Consider the following 18735-nt stretch of genomic DNA (forward strand, 5'->3'; position numbering starts at 1 on the left):
AGTAGTGGCTATCAATAGTCTTCACAACAATGTAAGAAGGAAGCCAGACTATATAGAAAGCACATGGTCTTTGATGTCTATATACTACAGAAGAAACCCATGTGGCAACACAAAAAGCTTAGAGATGACCTGAAAAGAAAACAAAAAGGGATACATATAGGAAGTGGAAGGAAGGCCAGGCTACAAAAGAAGAGTACAGACAAGTGGCACAGAAGTGCTGAAATGGCGTCAGGAAGGCTAAAGCTGTGAATGAGCTGAGATTAGTGAGGGATGCTAAAAGCAATAAAAAGGCTTTCTTCAGATACGTGAGTAGTAAAAGTCAGAGGAAAGAAATGGTGGTTCAACTGCTTAACGAGGATGGGAAATTGATAAAACATGACAAAGAAAAAGCTGAAGTGCTCAATTCCCATTTTGCCTCAGTCTCCTCCCCCAAAGCGGGTCTATGACCCCCCCCTTGAAAAATTGAAGCACAAGTTGAGGGAACAGGATTGCAGTTTGAGATTGATAAACAAATGGGTCATTCCTCCAGGGCCCGATGAACTACATCCTAGAGTAATGAAGGAGCTAGCAGAAGAACTCCCAGAACCACTGTCTATTATCTTTGCAAAATCCTGGAATACAAGTGAGTTGCAGGATGACTGTAGGAGGGCTAACGTTGTCCCTAGCTTCAAAAAGGGCAAAAAACTTCCTGACTGTTAGAGCTTTACGACAATGAAACCAGTTACCTAGCTAGGTTGTGGGCTCTCCCACACCAGAGTCCTTCAAGAGGAAGCTTGACAGCCATCTGTCAGGGATGCTTTAGGGTGGATTCCTGCATTGAGCAGAGGTTGGACTCGATGGCCTTGTAGGCCCCGTCCAACTCTGCTATTCTATGATTCTGGGGGAAACTTGGAAACTACAGACCAGTCAGTCTGACATCCAACCCTGGGAAATTTTGGAGCAGGTTCTAAAGAAGTCAGTCTGTAAGCACCTTGAAAACAATGCAGTGATTACTAGAAGCCAAAATGGATTTGTCAGGAATAAATCCTGTCAGACTAATTTGATCTCATTTTTCAATTAGGTAACCTTCCTTGTGGACTGCGGGAATGCTGTGGATGTCATATATCTTGACTTCAGCAAAGCTTTTGACAAAGTACCACATGACATTCTGATTAACAAATTAGCTAAAAGTGGGCTAGATGGAACAACTATTAGGTGGATCCACAGTTGGCTACAGAATCAGACTCAAAGAGTGCTTATCAATGGTACCTTCTCAAACTGGGGGGAGGTAATGAGCGGGGTACCACAGGGCTCAGTCCAGGGCATAGTGGACATTTCAACATTTTTATTTGTATTTATTTATTATTATTATTATTTTTAATATTACCCTTTTTCTACTAAGGAACCCATGGCGGTGTTATCCTCACAACAACAACCCTGTTAGGTCGGTCGGTCTGAGAGTATGTGACTGGCCCAAAGTCACCCAGTGGGTTTCCATGGCCAAGTGGGGACGAGGACAAATCATAATTATTAATGATTTGGACGAGGAGATGCAAAGAATGTCGTTCCCTGCCTTGATGTTATTCCCCGCCTCGATCAGAATGGGGAGTAGTGTAGGAAATAAAATTACTATTATTATTATCAAATTTCCAGATGACACAAATTTGCGTGGGATAGCTAATACCCTGCAAGAGAGAAACAAGTTTCAAAGTGATCTTGATAGGCTGGAGTGCTGGGCTGAAAAGAACAGAATTACATTTAATAGGGAGAAATGCCAATTTCTACATCTAGGAAAAAACCGCCAAATGGATAGTTACAAGACGGGGGATACTAGGCTCAGTGATACTACAAGCAAGAAGGAACTTGGAACTGTTGTAGATCACAAGCTGAATATGAACCAACAGTGTGATGTCATTGCAAAAAATGCAAATGCTATTCTGGGCTGCATTAAAAAAAGTATAGCTTCCAAATTGTGTGAAGAACTGGTTCTCCTCTATTCAGCACTGGTTAGGCCTCATCTTGAGAATTGTGTCCACTTCTGGGCACCACACTTCAAGAAGGAGGCAGACAAGCTGGAGGAGTTTCAGAGAAGGGCAATGAGGATGATCAGGGGTCTGGAAATAAAGCCCTATGAGGAGAGACTGAAAGAACTGGGCATGTTTAGCCTTGAGAAGAGTGAAGAGTAGCAGTCTTCAAATACTTGAAAGGTAGTCACACAGAGGAGGACCAGGATCTCTTCTCGATCATCCCAGAGTGGAGGTTGTGGGCTCTCCCGCACTAGGGGCATTCAAGAGGCAGCTGGACAGCCATCTGTCAGGGAAGCGTTGACGTGGATTCCTGCATATAGCAGGGGGTGGACGTGATGGCCTTGTAGGCCCCTTCCAATTCAACTAATCTATTTTTCTGTGACCAGACCGTGGGCACTATCATGCTAAACAATTATGAAGAAGACCTCAAAGGCATGTGGCACCACCTCACCAAAGGACCCCAAGAACTGAATGGGTCTTTAGAGGAAAAGGCAGATTCTCAGCTAACCAGCTCCCAAGTTCTTTAGGACTTTAGATACTAGCAACAACCTTCAATTTGGCGGAGTAGCAAAGAGGCAGCCAGTGGAGTCCCTTCAACACAAGTGAAACATGCAGAGGTTCAAAACATGTCAAAGGATGGATGGCCGGATCCTGTAAGTTCTGCGGAAGGGAAGGCAGCTGGGGTGGAATGAAGTTGGAAGGAGGCTGTTTGGACCAAGAAGAATCATTCTGGTACTGGCCTGTATTCACTGCTTTTGAACCTTGCTCTGAATTCATATTAATAAATCAATTGCAGATCAGATGCCAATTGCATAAGTCTTGGGCACTTCTTAGAGATGAGAAGCCCCAACTCGAGGGACATCCTGCTGTTTTCAGAGTTAAATCAATACCCAAATTCCATAGTGGCAGTAAGAAGACCCACAGGTAATGGTTGGACAGGATATGTAAGTGCTTTATCTACACCTTTATGGCTTTATGTACATCACCTGGTGAGCTTTCTCTGGATTAGAGTATCCCAGGAACAAGGCCCAGGCACTGTTGCCCTCAATGACATTTGTATTATGCACTGACACAAAGAAAGAACAGCTGAAATTCCACCTTCCAGGACCAGTCAAGAAGGCAGAGAGGGAGCCTTACCCAGAGGAATCCCATTCCTTACCCAGAGAGGCCAGGATCCCACGATTCTCCTCCATGACTTCTTTGTGCAGAGTCCTCTGGCCTGGATTCAGCAGAGCCCACTCCTCCTCTGAGAAATGCACGGACACCTCCTCAAAGGTCACCAGACCCTGAAAGCAGAAGAAGAACTGAGGTTCTCCTTACACATAACGTTGCAATCCATGACGACAAGGATGGTGAGGTCCTCCTTCTGAATGCCAGAGCTTCGTGAGGGACATTCAAGGCCTTCCTAGCAGCTATCTGGGAGGAGAGCAAAGGCTAAAGGGGCAGGTTCTTCCAGGACTAAAGAGATGTGCAGGAGACAGAGGCCCCCAGGACTCCCCTACCTGCCCAGGCTGCGCAGAAACCGCTTCCACTCCACCACCAAGCGAACAAGGCCCAGAAGGACCCCCCAGGATCAGTTGACTTCCTCTGCAGTTTTTTCTGTTCCCTGTGAGGAAAGCAAAGAAGGTGGGAAGGTGAGAAGGTAAGTTAACATTCTTTTTTTTCTTTTTTTTTAATTCAATTTCAACTGGTTTAATTTAAATACTTCATCTCAAATGGATAAAGTCGGCCATAGCACATGTGTTTAGTGGTCAAGAAAAAAGGCAAACATGCCTACATTTTGACATATCTACATTCTTCATTACATAGAGAAAGAAGCACTAACGTTTTCCTGCACCGAAACTATTGTTGTTGAGTCATAGAAGCGAACATATCCAGGAATATTCTCAGCTACAGCTGACGGGATCAGTAACAAATTATGAATTGTATTCATTATTGCTCAAATCAACCTCTGCTCAAAACAAGTCAGGAGCATCTGTAGTTTCTTCATCATTTTCTTCGAAGAATTCTTCAACGTTTCCTTCTTCCATACTCCTTGACTTGAGTAAGTTAACATTCTTAAGCATTCCCATTGTCATTGTTTTATTGGAATCAGTGTTTGTTTATTTATTGCATTTGTTTACCATCCCATAGCCGAAGTTCTCTGGGCACTTAACATAAGGTAAAAGCACTTAAAAACAATATCAAATATTAAAAACTGCAAAAACATACAATATACTCCTTCCTATCTCTCCTCTCTCATCTCACACTATTGCCCCGCTCGTGCTCTTCGCTCCTCTGATGCCATGTTTCTCGCCTGCCCAAGGGCCTCTACTTCCCTTGCTCGGCTCCGTCCATTTTCTTCTGCTGCCCCTTACGCCTGGAACGCTCTTCCAGAACATTTGAGAACTACAAGTTCAACCGCAGCTTTTAAAGCTCAGCTAAAAACTTTCCTTTTTCCTAAAGCTTTTAAAACTTGATTTTGTTCTGACTTTATACTGTTAGTTTTACCCTACCCAGTGCTTGTTTACCCTACCCTGCGCCTGTTTGCATTCTCTTCCCTTCCTTATTGTTTTAGTATGATTTTATTAGAATGTAAGCCTATGCGGCAGGGTCTTGCTATTTACTGTTTTACTCTGTACAGCACCATGTACATTGATGGTGCTATATAAATAAATAAATAAATAAATTATTATTATTATTATTAACAATAATAATAATATACAAATACATATAAAACTACTATAACAAGTTTTAAAACTATGACTCTTAAAAAACAGACCCAGGCTAATTACATATTGCTAATTACATATTGCTTGATCTGGCACTGAAAAGATAACAATGTCAGCGGCAGGTGAACCTCATTGGGAAGACTGTTCCACAGTTGGGGGGCCACCACAGAAAAGGCCTCTCCCTTGTTGTCAAAAACATTTCCTTTTTGAGTATCTCCCCCAGGAAAATCAGGCTCAAGGAGAACATTAAGGCAGCTCATGCACTTCAGGTGTAATTGAGGGAGGGAGACAATGGGGAAATACGTCCACTAATCCTTACCCAGTGAGGAGAGTCCTCCGTCACCCTCCAGTAGCCTCTGTGTGATGCCCGGTGGAGCCTTCTCTGCCTCAGGAAAATCTGTGGGTGCTCTGGCCAAGATCCCCTGGACCTGTAGCAGGAGGGAGGATCCCAGTGAGAGAAGAGGGATTAGAGAAGGAAAGAAATGGGTCAGGTCAAGGCCAAGGGCAGCGTTTCCCAATCGCTTTACCTTTCAGGTCTCATTCTAAAGTTGATCTACTATCCAAGACACAGAGCGATGTGTCTTTGTCAGGGGGCTGAGAGTTCAACCCTGGCATAAGCAAAGTGCTTGAACACCCTCCAAAAACCAGCCAGGAGGAAAGACAGAACCTCCCACACATTCCCTGATATCCAGAATCTTCCACTGTAAACACAGTAGTTTGGTGTCTACAAATGCTATTCCAGTGACTCTGCCACTGGCTGAAGAAGATCCCCTCCTTCCCCAGAACCTCATAAACCCATTCAGTTCTCCTGTGTTCATAAGAACAGCCATTCTGGATCAGAACAAGGGTCCATCTACTCCAGGATTCTCTCTCGACAGCGGTCCATCAGCTGTTGACTACGAACTCACAAGCAGGACATGAGTGTCACAGCACCCTCCAGCCCATGTTCCCCAGCAACTGGTGTACATAGACATAGTGCTTAGGATGCTGGAGGTAGAATATAGCCATTCATAGCCTTCTCCTCAAGGAATTTGTCTAACCTCCTGTTTAAACAGTCCAAATTCATGGCCATCCCTACATCCTCTGGTAGGGAATTGCATATTTTGATGACGTACTGTTAATTTAACGAGGGCCTGCTCTACACATGAAAAACAACTATACTTGCAGGTGTCATTGGAAATTGGGGCATCCCTTCCTTAGAGGACATGCAAAAACAATCTGAGATAAGTATTAAGAAAACAATCCCTGTTAGTCACCAGGATGAAATGCTCTCACCTGCTCTTGGTCCTCTGCCTGGCTCAGGAGGAAGCCTTCTGCCAGGGCCACCGCCTGGGAACTGGTCTCTGCTCCACACTCTCTGACCCAGCTCTCCATCTCCGGGGGCAGGACAGCCAGGAACTGCTCCAGGACCACCAGATCCAGCATCTCAGCTTTCGTGGTCCTTTCTGGCTTCAGCCACTTGCGGCAAAGGAGGTGGAGTTGGCTGCAAACCTCTCGGGGCCCTTCAGCCTCCTGGTAGCAGAAGTCCCTGAAGCCCTGGCGCTCAGTGTCTGAGCAGGTGTTGCTCCCAGGCTGGTCCTCCTGCACTCTTCCTTCCCAGAGCTCTGCACTGTTCCCTTCCTGGATGTTTCCTGCCTCAGGGCCAGCAAAGCTTTGCTCTTCCATCTCCACTCTCTTCTGCTCCCACCAGGACTCAAAACAGTCTCCTTCCTTGGCTGCCAATTTCTCCTTTGAGGCAGGGACTGCGCTGTAGGAATTAAAACGGAGAGTGTGAAGGAGGCACACCAGGGTTCTCCGTGAGAAGGTTCCCACCTTCAGCTGCACAGATTAACAACGCTTAAGAACAGCCTTTGCCAAACCTGGTAATGGAGCCAAATGGCTGCTTGACTGATCATTCTGCCAAAGGATGGCGGAACAACCCCCCCCCCCAGCAACAAGGCCCATGTGCCTTCCCCAATAATTTGATTCTTGTAAACACCAGCCTGGCAAGGTAGGCCACAGGCCCAAGCTTCAGAGCTGATATTTGGAGGGGTGTCGAGGAACCCTGGAAAGGCGCGTCTCCTCTAAGTGGGATCACTGAGTGGTGGTCAAAGACTCTAAGACACGGTTCTCTCTTTTGAGAAAGCTTATTACAAGCAGCGCTTAACAATGCACGGCAGAAGCCCTCAGACGACCCAAGGAACTGCCTGCAATTTTCAGGAAAGGCTTAACCTACTTATAGGGTCAGTCCCCTTCGAAACAAGGCAGAACCTCTCCATAGAATACACCAATCATAAAACAGTAACAGGTAAACTGCTCAGCCATTTATAAGCAAGAATTTTACGCATGTGCAGAGTGCAATCTTTTCAAGGACAAAACAACAACATGTCAATGATTGTTGAGAAACTTGTGCCCATCTGTTCATTTCACAGTTAGCTGTTTCTAAAGCAAGCCACGACAACCTCTAACATTCCTAGGAGGCACATAGTCTTGTGAAACTAGTGTATCAAAACTCTTCACAAGAGTTGGTGTCATGGTTGCATCCTTATTACATTTTCCAGTTACTGCAGAAGCGTAGATACTTTGATTTGTAGAGAACAGGCCCAAAGCAATTGTATTAGCACAGGGTGGGCTCAGGGGAAGCCCACATACCTATTTGCTTGAATTCCTCGACAGGGTGCAGCTGTGAAAACAGGCCCACTTGTTCGTAAGAGCCAGCACCTGTCTCAAAGGGTGCTCCGCGACCCCCGGCCCACAGGAGCCAGATTTGTGGTTGAAAATGAAGCTCTTACTCTTCCCAGATTGGAGAGTGAGTGTGTAACCAGAGCTGAATTAATGCCATTAAAAGTTAATAATGTGTGAACGTTTATTTTAAAAGTTAAGCAAGAAAACACTGAATACTTTTTCAGTTTGTTAAACACATGAAATATGCCACTAAGGAAGCCTTAAGAGATGAATGATTTAGGGTGACCCTATGAAAACGAGGACAGGGCTCCTGTATCTTTAACAGTTGTATTCCAGTACCACAATGGAACCAGTGACCTAGGGAGGTTGTGGGCTCTCCCACACTAGAGGCCTTCAAGAGGCAGCTGAACAACCACCAGTCAGGGATGCTTTAGGGAGAATTCCTTCATTGAGCAGGGGGTTGGTCTTGATGACCTTGTAGGCCCCTTCCAACTCTACTATCTTTCATAGTTGCATTGAAAAGGGAATTTCAGCAGCTATTATTTGCATACATGGATCACCTGGTGGAATTCCTTTCTCTATGCCTTCTCTGCTCCCAGCACTTGAACCGCAAAATTGCACCAGAGTAACAGCGATTTCTCCCCACTCTCAGGATGTGAACTTCGGGCTCACTTAATACATCAAAGAGAGACGTACTAAAACCAGCAGCATGCTCCCTTCTTAAGAAACAAAAGCGCCCCAGGTTTTATTTCGAAGGCCTCGTGACCAAAGTGACTTGTTAATTTTGCTTATTCACTAGGTTTAAATCAGGGAGAGGAAACAAAACAAAAAATGCAATGCAAACAGGACACCAGGGCAGCCTTTTGCCCGCAGGTGGGACATTCCTCCTCCCCACCCAGGACCTTTCCTCTTGGGTCCCTTCCAGACCCCCCTTTCTCCAGCCTTCCCTTCCGCGATCCCCTAGTTATGGGGAGGGAAGGAGGTGCAAGGCGGGGGTCTCCTGGAGGGCCCGCAAGTGGGTCAGTCCCCTGGGGGGGGGGCAGGGAGGCACTGGATCTCTCCCCACATAGCCCCGCCCCAAGCCTGCCACCCTGCTCTTGGCTGCCCGAGGGGACTCTTTCCTCTGCCCCCTCCCCCCTGGGACCCCCTTGCACCGCTACTCACCGCTACTTTGCAGGGGGAAAGAGGCTGCAGGCGGCGGACAGACGAGGCTCGTAGGAGCAGGGGGAGAATCCCAGGCTCCTTTGCAAGGGAGGGGAGTAAGTGTGGGGCAGGAAGGGAGGGGCCTCATCCAGCCTGGGCTCTAGGACCCAGCCCCCTCTCCGCCTCTTTAACCCTTGGATGGAGGCAACAAGAGAGAGCCGCAGAGGCTCCTGGCAGAGACAGGGACCTGGGAAGGGGGCTTTTCCATTGAGGGGGCCTTTTATCCCCCCCAGCAGCATCGCCACCCCATCTGCTCCTGGGGGCTTCAGGGGATCCACAGCTGTTTCCCCTTTGAGTGCGTAAAGCCGCCTCCGGCATGGGAGCCCCCCATCCTTCTGCCTGCCCTTGCTGCAGAACAGCGTTCCCCAACCTGGTGCCCTTCAGAACTCTAAACATTATTATTTATTTATTTATTTATATAGCACCATCAATGTACATGGTGCTGTACAGAGTAAAACAGTAAATAGCAAGACCCTGCCGCATAGGCTTACATTCTAATAAAATCATAGTAAAACAATAAGGAGGGGAAGAGAATGCAAACAGGCACAGGGTAGGGTAAAACTAACGGAACTAGATGCTGTAAAAAGAGAGAGGTTAAGTAGGGTGACCCTATGAAAAGGAGGACAGGGCTCCTGTATCTTTAATAGTTGTATTGAAAAGGGAATTTCAGCAGCTATCATTTGTATATATGAAGAACCTGGTGAAATTCCCTCTTCATCGCAAAGCTGCAGGTGCCCTGCCCTCTTTTAAATCTGGTCACTCTAGTATAGCTCCTGCAGCTTTAACTATTGTGATGAAGAGGGAATTTCACCAGGTTCTCCATATATAGAAATGACACCTGCAGGAATTCCCCTTTCTATGCAACTGTTAAAGATACAGGAGCCCTGTCCAACCTTTTCATAGGGTCACCCTAATGTTAGGTGAGGCCTTATCAGGGTACAGGAAGATTATGGACCCACGGAGCCGCTAGCCGTGAGGAGTACAACACACATGGCAACTTCTGCTCATAGTGGCCTCTTCTTGCACACCTTGACCCCTTCTTTGAGAGCAGGTCTGAGTCCATCTCAGGCTCAAGGCAGGAAAACCTTCGGCCCTCCTGGAAAGAAGAGGTCTGATGATGAACCAGAGTTTCTCTCCCAATGCATCCCATGGCTCCGTTCTAAGCCCTCTCTGTTCCCAGCACTTGAACCCCAAACAGGGGCGGAAGCGAACAGTGATTTCCACCCGCTGTCAGGATGTGAATATCGGGCTCACTTGATACATCAAAGAGGGACGTACTAAAACCAATAGCAGGCTCCCTTCTTAATCAACAAAAGCGCCCCAGGTTTTATTTCGAAGGCCTCGTGATCAAAGTGACTTGTTAATTTTACTTCTTCACGAAATTTGAATCAGGGAGAGGAAACAAAACAAAAAATGCAATGCAAACAGGACACCAGGGCAGCCTTTTGCCCACAGGTGGGACATTCCTCCTCCCCACCTGTCACCTTTCCTCTTGTGTCCCTCCCAGACCCCCCTTTCTCCAGCCTTCCCTTCTGCGATCCCCTTGTTATTGGAAGGGAAGGAGGTGCAAGGCTGCGCCTCTGCAGGATGCAAACCTCCCAGGCTGCTTTCCCAAAGGGGTGGAGGAGGAAGTGAGCGCATTCACACAGCCTTTGCTCTTCACAGGCCTCACTAGGACCGAACACACTCAGTCTCTTTAACCCTTAGATGGAGGCAACACTTCGGACCTTGTCTCCTTCCTCCCTCCTGTCCCCAAGGCAAGTTGTGAGACGGGCAGTCTGAAGAGTAGGAATGTGTGTGTCCAAGAAACGCCATTGTCAAAAGAAAGCTGAGTTTGCTGTCTCCGTTGTGTCCTTGAGTAGCCTTCCAGCGGAGCTCTCCTGGGTGGTCCATCGGTGTTCAGTTCCTCCCCAGCGAACGCAGCCCTGGACCAGACAGGGACCCACTGCGACACGTTTGAAGTTGCCTCATAGAATACAAACTGGGGAGAAGCCCTTTAAGGGCTCAGAGCACAGAAAGAACTGTGTTTAGGTGACATCAAAGAATTCACATGAAGGAGAAGCCCTATAAGTGCAGTGGAAAGAGCTTGAGTCAGAGCTGCAAACTAAGTTTCCATCAAAGCACTCACACCGGGGAGAAGCCCTACAGATGCTTAGAATGTAGAAAATATACTCAGCGTATGGAAACCGATGCTGAGGTTCACATATTCATCAGCAAACAAGGGGCGCTACTCAAAAAAACTAATAACTGTAAGAAGCAACAGTTAGGCCTTAAAGATTATTTGACAGCCAATCAAATGATGTTGGTGCCAAAAGCATTTATTTCTATTTCAAACATTGCCAGTTTGGATCACTGAAAGCCCACCACAACATTGGCAGAAACAATTAAATGTAGCAATATGAGAAGGGTGGGTGGGGAATCCCTGGACTTGGCAGGTTATTCTGAGACCACCCCACCCCACCCCAGAAATCCCTCGATGGAAGACGATGTTTCTAAACTGTGGGTTCACGTGGAAGGGACAAAGTGTGAGGGAGTTTCAGTGTGTGTGTTTGGACGACATTCCAGGGACTGTGGTTAGTTAGACTGCAGTTCTCTGGGGATAGCCCTAAACACAAGCTGTGCTGTCGCACACGACACTTTAAGCCAAGGTTAGAGCCTCTAAATGTGCTGCAGTCTGGAGAGTTAGAAAGTGAGCAGGGCTGAGTAAACTGCATCGCACACAACACTTAAACCATGCTGCTTAACCAAAGAGCCTTAACCAGCAGGGTTTAAGTTGTTTTGTGAACAGGCCCAATAAGTGTCTTGCCATTTTGGAAGTATAATTGTGGTCCTCATTGAATTGAAGCATCTGAAGCATCATTCAAACCCACTCTGGATGGTGTGGGAAACAGGCCTTGGAATCCACGTAGAGAAAGATATTTGGAATGTTTTGCTTAAAACAATATTGGTTTAAAATAGGGAATTCATGGTAAAACTGACCCACAAACGGTATCACACACCAAGGAAATTATCAATGATGAGTGCCGGGGCATCCCCTGAGTATTGAGAAGGAACATATAAGCATATGTGGTGAGCCTGCCCTAAGGTAAAATCAGTGTTTTAAGAGAATAGTTTGGTCATTGGCAATGGGATCAGCCATCTCCAGATTTAGCCTTGTAAGATTTATATATGGGATTCGATGGTGAGCTGCAAAGAAAAGAACTAGTGAGCCTCTTATTGTTAGCAGCAAGAGGATTGACAGTAAAACACTGGAAGGATTGGAACGGCCTTCCTATTGAAAGGTGGTAACCAGGAGGGTAGCAGAAATGCTCACCTTCAGTACTGGAACATGGAAAGAGGTTCACTCACAGTTTGTACCTTCAAACCCATAGAGGAATCCACACTGGGGAGAGGCCATATAAATGCTTAAGAGTGTGGAAAGATTTTCAGTCATTGTGCAAGTCTTCCATCCCATCAATGTAAGCAGGGGAGAAGCCCCTTCAATGCTCAGAGTGCGGAACAAACTTCAGTCAATGCAATACATCTTAAATCACATCAAACAATTCATGCAGGCAGAAGCTCCATCAGTGCTCAAACTGTGCAGTGAGCGTCCATCATAGCAAAGGCTTGAAATCGCTTTGAAGGTCACACATAAAGAAGAGTCCAGTAAATTCTAATAGTAACATCTTTTAGTAGAGCAGAGCCCTTGGTTTTAAAAGACTTCGTTCCAGAAGAACGAATACAATTGGAGTAGAATATTTCATCAATCAACCTTGATGACCCATAGAAAATTCACACAAGCATGGAGTGCTGAAATTGTGGAAGAAAAGTCCCCACAGCATGTCCGAATGTGGGGAAGGAACTTTCCCTGGAGCCAGCACCTTCCAAAACTTTATGAGTAGTCCTGGCTTAAGCACTTGCCTGCTGATCTAGGAGGAATAAACTTTGCCTGACGCTGTGAGTCCCCATGGCCATGAGGATTGTTCCAGGAGTGCAGCTCTGGTAACCACCTGGCCGGTTTCCACCAGAATTTCTGGGTTTTCACACCCTCAGGGGGGCTCCGGGGGGGATTTTAAATTCATTTTAAAACCTCTGGGGAAAGCGTGGGAGGCGTGGGGGAGCAGGCTGCACATTTTCTGGACACCAGGAAAGTGAACAGATGGCATTCGCCATTAGCCTGGCTGGGGAATATTTGCGCCCAGATGGACAATCCATGTGGGAGAGGCTGCTGCGGCAGCAGTAGTGGCAGCAGCAGCATTGGGCGAGGTGGCAGTAGTGGCGGTGACCAGTGAGGCAAGGCAAAGCAGGCGCTATTTAATAAATTCTTCCCCGTGGCAGCCGTACAGTACTGTCCCCAAAGGCACAGACTAATATATATAAGCTGCCGGAAAGCACACAACTACCCAAACAATACATGGATTTCTTGTTAATCAGAGTGCAGGACATGGAATAATGGTCTCAAGTTACAGGAAGCCAGATACCGTCTGGACATCAGGAAAAACTTCCTGACTGTTAGAGCAGTACGACAATGGAATCAGTTACCTAGGGAGGTGGTGGGCTCTTCCACACTAGAGGCCTTCAAGAGGCAGCTGGACAACCATCTGTCAGGGATGCTTTAGGGTGGATTCCTGCATTGAGCAGGGGGTTGGACTCGATGGCCTTGTAGGCCCCTTCCAACTCTGTTATTGTATGATTCTATGATCTCTTTTCACTAGTGGTTTGGGTAGTTGTGTGCTTTCAGGCACCTTATATATATTAGTCATTTAAAAACTACTGCATTCTATTTATTTTTGCCCAAAGGCACAGACAACATGACTTCCTAGCATATTTTTTTTTATTATTTCAAACATCACAGACATCCATACCACAAGAACATTACAAAGAGTACAAACAAAAGTGCAAACAAAAATACAATAAAAATATCATCTAAGGTTAACGTGTACTTTCAGCTTACTTCATATCAGAAATGCGAACTATCTTTTCTCGTTCCTCCATTACATGTAACACAATAAACAAATTCATTTCTTTCTTCTATCTTAACTATATTTCCAGACAAACACATCATTTCTCACTGTTTCTTGCAGAAATGCTATCAGAGGTTTCCATTCAGATATAAACGTGGATGTGGACTTTTCTCTCATTATCGTGAGTTTTGCCATCTCTTTGCCAACAATTCATTCATTGTTGGTGCTTCATTCTCCCATTTTTGTGCATCCAATGCTCTCGCTGCCGTTGTCATATATAGAAATAAAGTTCCCCTCTTCTCTTTCAGCGGTTTATCCATTAGTCCCAGTAGGAAGGCTCCCGTTTCATTTGTATGTTAGTCTTTAGTATTTTTTTTAATTCAAGAGTGTATTTGTATCCAGAATGCTTTGGCTTTTTTACAAGTCCACCAAAGATGATAAAAGGTTCCTCCTCCTCCTCCTCCTCTTCCTAATTTCCACCAGTTTCCCGAGGCACTCTTATACATTTTAGCCAAATTTACAGGACACATATACCATCTGTACACCATCTTATACAAATTCTCTTTAAGTCTTGAACGAAATGTAAACTTCAAACCTTTACCCCATATTCTTCCACTGTTCCATTGAAAAGTTGTATCCAAAGTTTTCAGCCCATTTTTTTATACTGTCTTTTACCTGCTCATCCTCCGTCTCGTACTTTAATAAAACTTTTTATATCTTTGAGATAACATGTTCATCATTTGGACATAACATCATTTCAAATTCAGATTTTGATTGCTCAAACCCACCATTCTTTTGTCTATTTTAAAACTTTCCATGACTTGTGCACAAGGAAACCTAATTTGTAAATATCAAAACACGTATGACCTTCTTTCCACAGTTCCTCCCTTGATTTTAACTTATATTCATCTTGTGACATTTCTAATACATCATTATATGTCAACCATTTAGGCATACTTGTCAATTCCCTTCTATAAATAGCCCCCTGGGCCGAAACCCAAAGTGGTATTTTCTGACAAAACCTTGGTTAATATTTGTTCCATATTCTTAAAACAGCACGTCTTAGGTTACGATTATTAAATTCTACATTAATCTTGGCTTTATCGTACCACAAATAGCACTGCCATCCAAATCTCAATTCCTGTCCTTCCAGTTCCAACAGTCTCCTATTTTTCAGCAACACCCAATATTTCATCCACATTAAACAGCAGTCCGAGAAATACACTTTGATATCTGGTAGGCCCAGCCCTCCTCTTTCTTGCATTCTAAGCATTCATAGGGGTTCTCCCCAGTGTGAATTCCTTGATGCTGCTTAAGGTGTGTGCTCTGAGCAAAGGTCTTCCCACACTCTAAGCATTTATACTGCTTCTACCCAGTGTGAATTCTTTCATGCCGCTTAAGGTCTGAGCTCAGAACAAAGCTCTTTCTGCAATCTAAGCATTTATAGGGCTTCTCCCAAGTATGACATCTTTGATGCCGCCTAAGCCCTAAGCTCAGAACAACCCGGTTGTGGAACGAGCTCCCCAGAGAGGTCCGCCTGGCGCCTACACTGTACTGCTTTCGTCGCCAGCTGAAGACCTTTTTATTCACTCAGTATTTTAACACTTAATTTTAACTTAAATTTAAATTTTACTGTTTTAACTCTGTATTTTAATCTTATATCAACTTTGCTGTGTGGTTTTATCCTGGTTGCGCTTTTTATATTGTATTTTATATTGTATTTTTATATTGTATTTCGTAATTGTGTTTTAACCTGTTGGGTGTTTTACTGTGGTTTTAATTTTTGTGAACCGCCCAGAGAGCTTCGGCTATTGGGCGGTATAAAAATGTAATAAATAAATAAATAAATAATAAAATAAATAAACAAAGCTCTTCCTGCATTCTAAGCAGTTATAGGGCTTCTCCCTAGTGTGAATTCCTTGATGCAGCTTAAAGCTTTTTCTGTGAGCAAAGCTCTTCCCGCATTCTAAGCATTTATAAGGCTTCTCATTTAATTTTTTCATTTCATTTATTGCATTTTTATACCGCCCAATAGCCGAAGCTATTTTACAAAAATTAGAACTACAACAATATTTAACAATATACTAATCAGCAACATCACAATGATACTCAAAAATATACTAAATACAAGTTCACAGCAAAACAAATCAGATAAAAAGATAAAAAGAAAAGAAAGCTTGGTTGGAACAGCGTTTCTCCCCCTGAAGCAGTGCCTCCCTTCAGCTCCAGCCTTGCTTTTAAAGCCTCCAGGTGTGGGGGGGAGGGGAGCAGGTGGAATAGCTCACCCTTGGTGGAACAGTACTTCTCCCCAGTGTGAAGTCCTTGATGCTGCTTAAGGTGTGTGCTGTGAGCAAAGGTCTTCCTGCATTCTAAGCATTTATAGGGCTTCTCCCAGTGTGAATTCTTTGATGCAGCTTAAGATGTGTGCTGTCAGCAAAGGTCTTCCCACACTCAAAGCATTTATAGGGCTTCTCCCAGTGTGAATTTCTTGATGCTTCTTAAGTTGTGAACTCTGAGCAAACGTCTTCCCGCACTCTAAACATTTATAGGGCTTCTCCCCAGTGTGAATTCTTTGATGCAGCTTAAGGTTTGTGCTCTGAGCAAAGGTCTTCCCACACTCAAAGCATTTATAGGGCTTCTCCCCAGTGTGAATCCGTTGATGCCGCTTAAGGTGTGTGCTGTGAGCAAAGGTCTTTCCGCACTCTAAGCATTTATAGGGCTTCTCCCCAGTGTGAATTCGTTGATGCTGCTTAAGATTTGTGCTATGAGCAAAGGTTTTTCCGCATTCCAAGCATTTATAGGGCTTCTCCCCAGTGTGAATTCCTTGATGATGCTTAAGGCTGCTGCTGTGAGCAAAGGACTTCCCGCACTCAAAGCATTTATAGGGCTTCTCCCTAGTGTGAATTCTTTGATGCTGCTTAAGGTTTGAGTGCAGAACAAAGCTCTTCTCGCATTCTAAGCATTTATAGGGCTTCTCCCCAGTGTGAATTCCTTGATGCAGCTTAAGGCTGCTGCTTTGAGCAAAGGTCTTCCAGCATTCTAAGCATTTATAGGGCTTCTCCCCAGTGTGAATTCTTTGATGCAGCTTAAGGGTTGTGCTCCGAGAAAAGCTCTTCCCGCATTCTAAGCATTTATAGGGCTCCTCCCCAGTGTGAATTCCTTGATGCTGCTTAAGGTGTGCGCTCTGAGCAAAGGTCTTTCCGCAATCTAAGCATTTATAGGGCTTCTCCCCAGTATGAACTGTTCGATGCCGCTTAAGGTGTATGCTGCAACCAAAGCTCTTTCCACACTCTAAGCATTTATAGGGCTTCTCCCCAGTGTGAATTCCTTGATGTCGCTTAAGGTCTGTGCTCTGAGCAAAGCTCTTCCCGCACTCTAAGCATTTATAGGGCTTCTCCCCAGTGTGAATTCCGTGATGCTGCTTAAGGTGTGAGCTCAGAACAAAGCTCTTCCCGCACTCTAAGCATTTATAGGGCTTCTCCCCAGTGTGAATTCTTTGATGCTGCTTAAGATTTGTGCTCTGAGCAAAGCTCTTTCCGCACTCTAAGCATTTATAGGGCTTCTCTCCAGTGTGAATTACGTGATGCTGCTTAAGTTGTGAGCTCAGAACAAAGCTCTTCCCGCACTCTAAGCATTTATAGGGCTTCTCCGCAGTATGAATTCTTTGATGCTGCTTATGGTGTGCACTGTGAGCAAAGCTCTTCCCACAATCTAAACATTTATAGGGCTTCTCCCCAGTGTGAATTCTTTGATGCAAGTTAAGTTGTGAGTTGAAAGTGAATTGTTTTTCACACACTAAGCATTGAAACCTTTGATATTTGTTAGAATGAATCCTCTGAGTTTTACTCTGTTTCTTCCTTTTACGAATGTTCTTTTTACTTGGTGCTTCTGGTATTGGAATTTCACAGACGTCTGACCCTTCAAAAGAAATGGATTCGTTTTCCCTTTTCTCTTCAGTTTCAGTTTTCCATCTCTGGTGTAGGCCATTTTTCTTGCTCTCCCTGTGATCACCTGCAAGTATTAACACAGAAATCATCTTGAAATCTTGGAACAAAACAAATGGTTGCTGATTTGATTCACAGGATAAAAAAAAAAATCGTTGGTGAGGCAGATCCTTCTAAACATATTAAATATCCCGATGATCAATAGAACTGAAAACTAGACTGCCATACAATGCTTTCATTTATATGGAGTTACTCATATAAAGTAGTTGAGAGAATAAATGAACAACATAAAATACTGTAATAATAAAATACAGTTAAAATATGCAATTTCCTCCTAGCTGCTCATTTAACTGAGAACTGGAAAGTGGGAATTCAACCGTAATCGTTATTTTCAATGTCTAGTTATATCTTAAAATGAAAAGCAAGCTGTCCAGAGCTGTCTTCTGAAAAGGCTTAACTCTCCTCTACTTCATGGAGACCATTAAGATAATATCTGTAACATCTTCAATATTATGCAGATGCAATTATAGCAGCAAAGTAAGATTGGTTGGCAGCCATCTCTCCCACAGAGCAAGTCCTTCAATGGGCTTTTCTCAACTTTTTGTCAGGTCAAGAAAGAAGAGCTGAAATGCCACCTTCCAGGAACCGTCGAGAAGGCAGAGAGGGAGCCTTACCCAGAGGAATCCCATTCCTTACCCAGAGAGGCCAGGATCCCACGATTCTCCTCCATGACTTCTTTGTGCAGAGTCCTCTGGCCTGGATCCAGCAGAGCCCACTCCTCCTCCGAGAAATGCACGGCCACCTCCTCAAAGGTCACCAGACCCTGAAAGAAGAAGAAATGATGTTCTCTTTAAGCATTATGTAGCAATCCATGAAGACAAGGATGGTGAGGTCCTCCTTCTGAATGCCAGAGCTTTGTGAGTGACATTCAAGGCCTTCCTAGCAGCCATCTTGGAGAAGAGCAAAGGCTAAAGGGGCAGGTTCTTCCAGGACCAAAAAGATGTGCAGGAGACAGAGGCCCCCAAGACTCCCCTACCTGCCCAGGCTGTGCAGAAACCGCTTCCACTCCACCACCAAGTGAACGAGGCCCAGAAGGATCCCCCAGGATCAGTTCAGTTCCCCTGCAGGTTTTTTTGCTCCCTGTGAGGAAGGTAAAGGAGGTGGGAAGGTGAGAAGGTAAGTCAACATACTTAACTATACCCATTTTCATTGTTTATTTTCAGTGTTTATTTATTGATTGCATTTGTTTACCATAGCGTAGCTG

General features: G+C 44.9%; 1 protein-coding gene and 1 pseudogene across 1 annotated transcript in view; both read right to left on the reverse strand.

The window, feature by feature from the left end:
* The window catches only part of LOC134395779 (zinc finger protein 208-like), an 82212-nt gene extending 70195 nt beyond the window's left edge, over positions 1-12017 (reverse strand). The window contains exons 1-3 of the mRNA XM_063121942.1: positions 11942-12017; positions 3509-3612; positions 3155-3292 (exon numbers count right to left, since the gene is read on the reverse strand). Coding sequence (XP_062978012.1) covers positions 3155-3292; positions 3509-3612; positions 11942-12017 — 318 coding nt within the window. The remainder of the gene's footprint in view (positions 1-3154; positions 3293-3508; positions 3613-11941) is intronic.
* Positions 12018-15650: 3633 nt separating this feature from the next.
* LOC134395780 (zinc finger protein 501-like) lies at positions 15651-18675 on the reverse strand (annotated as a pseudogene).
* Positions 18676-18735: the final 60 nt, after the last annotated feature.

This window comes from Elgaria multicarinata, chromosome 3 (genome assembly GCF_023053635.1).
Source record: "Elgaria multicarinata webbii isolate HBS135686 ecotype San Diego chromosome 3, rElgMul1.1.pri, whole genome shotgun sequence".
NCBI classification, from domain to species: Eukaryota; Metazoa; Chordata; class Lepidosauria; order Squamata; family Anguidae; genus Elgaria; species Elgaria multicarinata.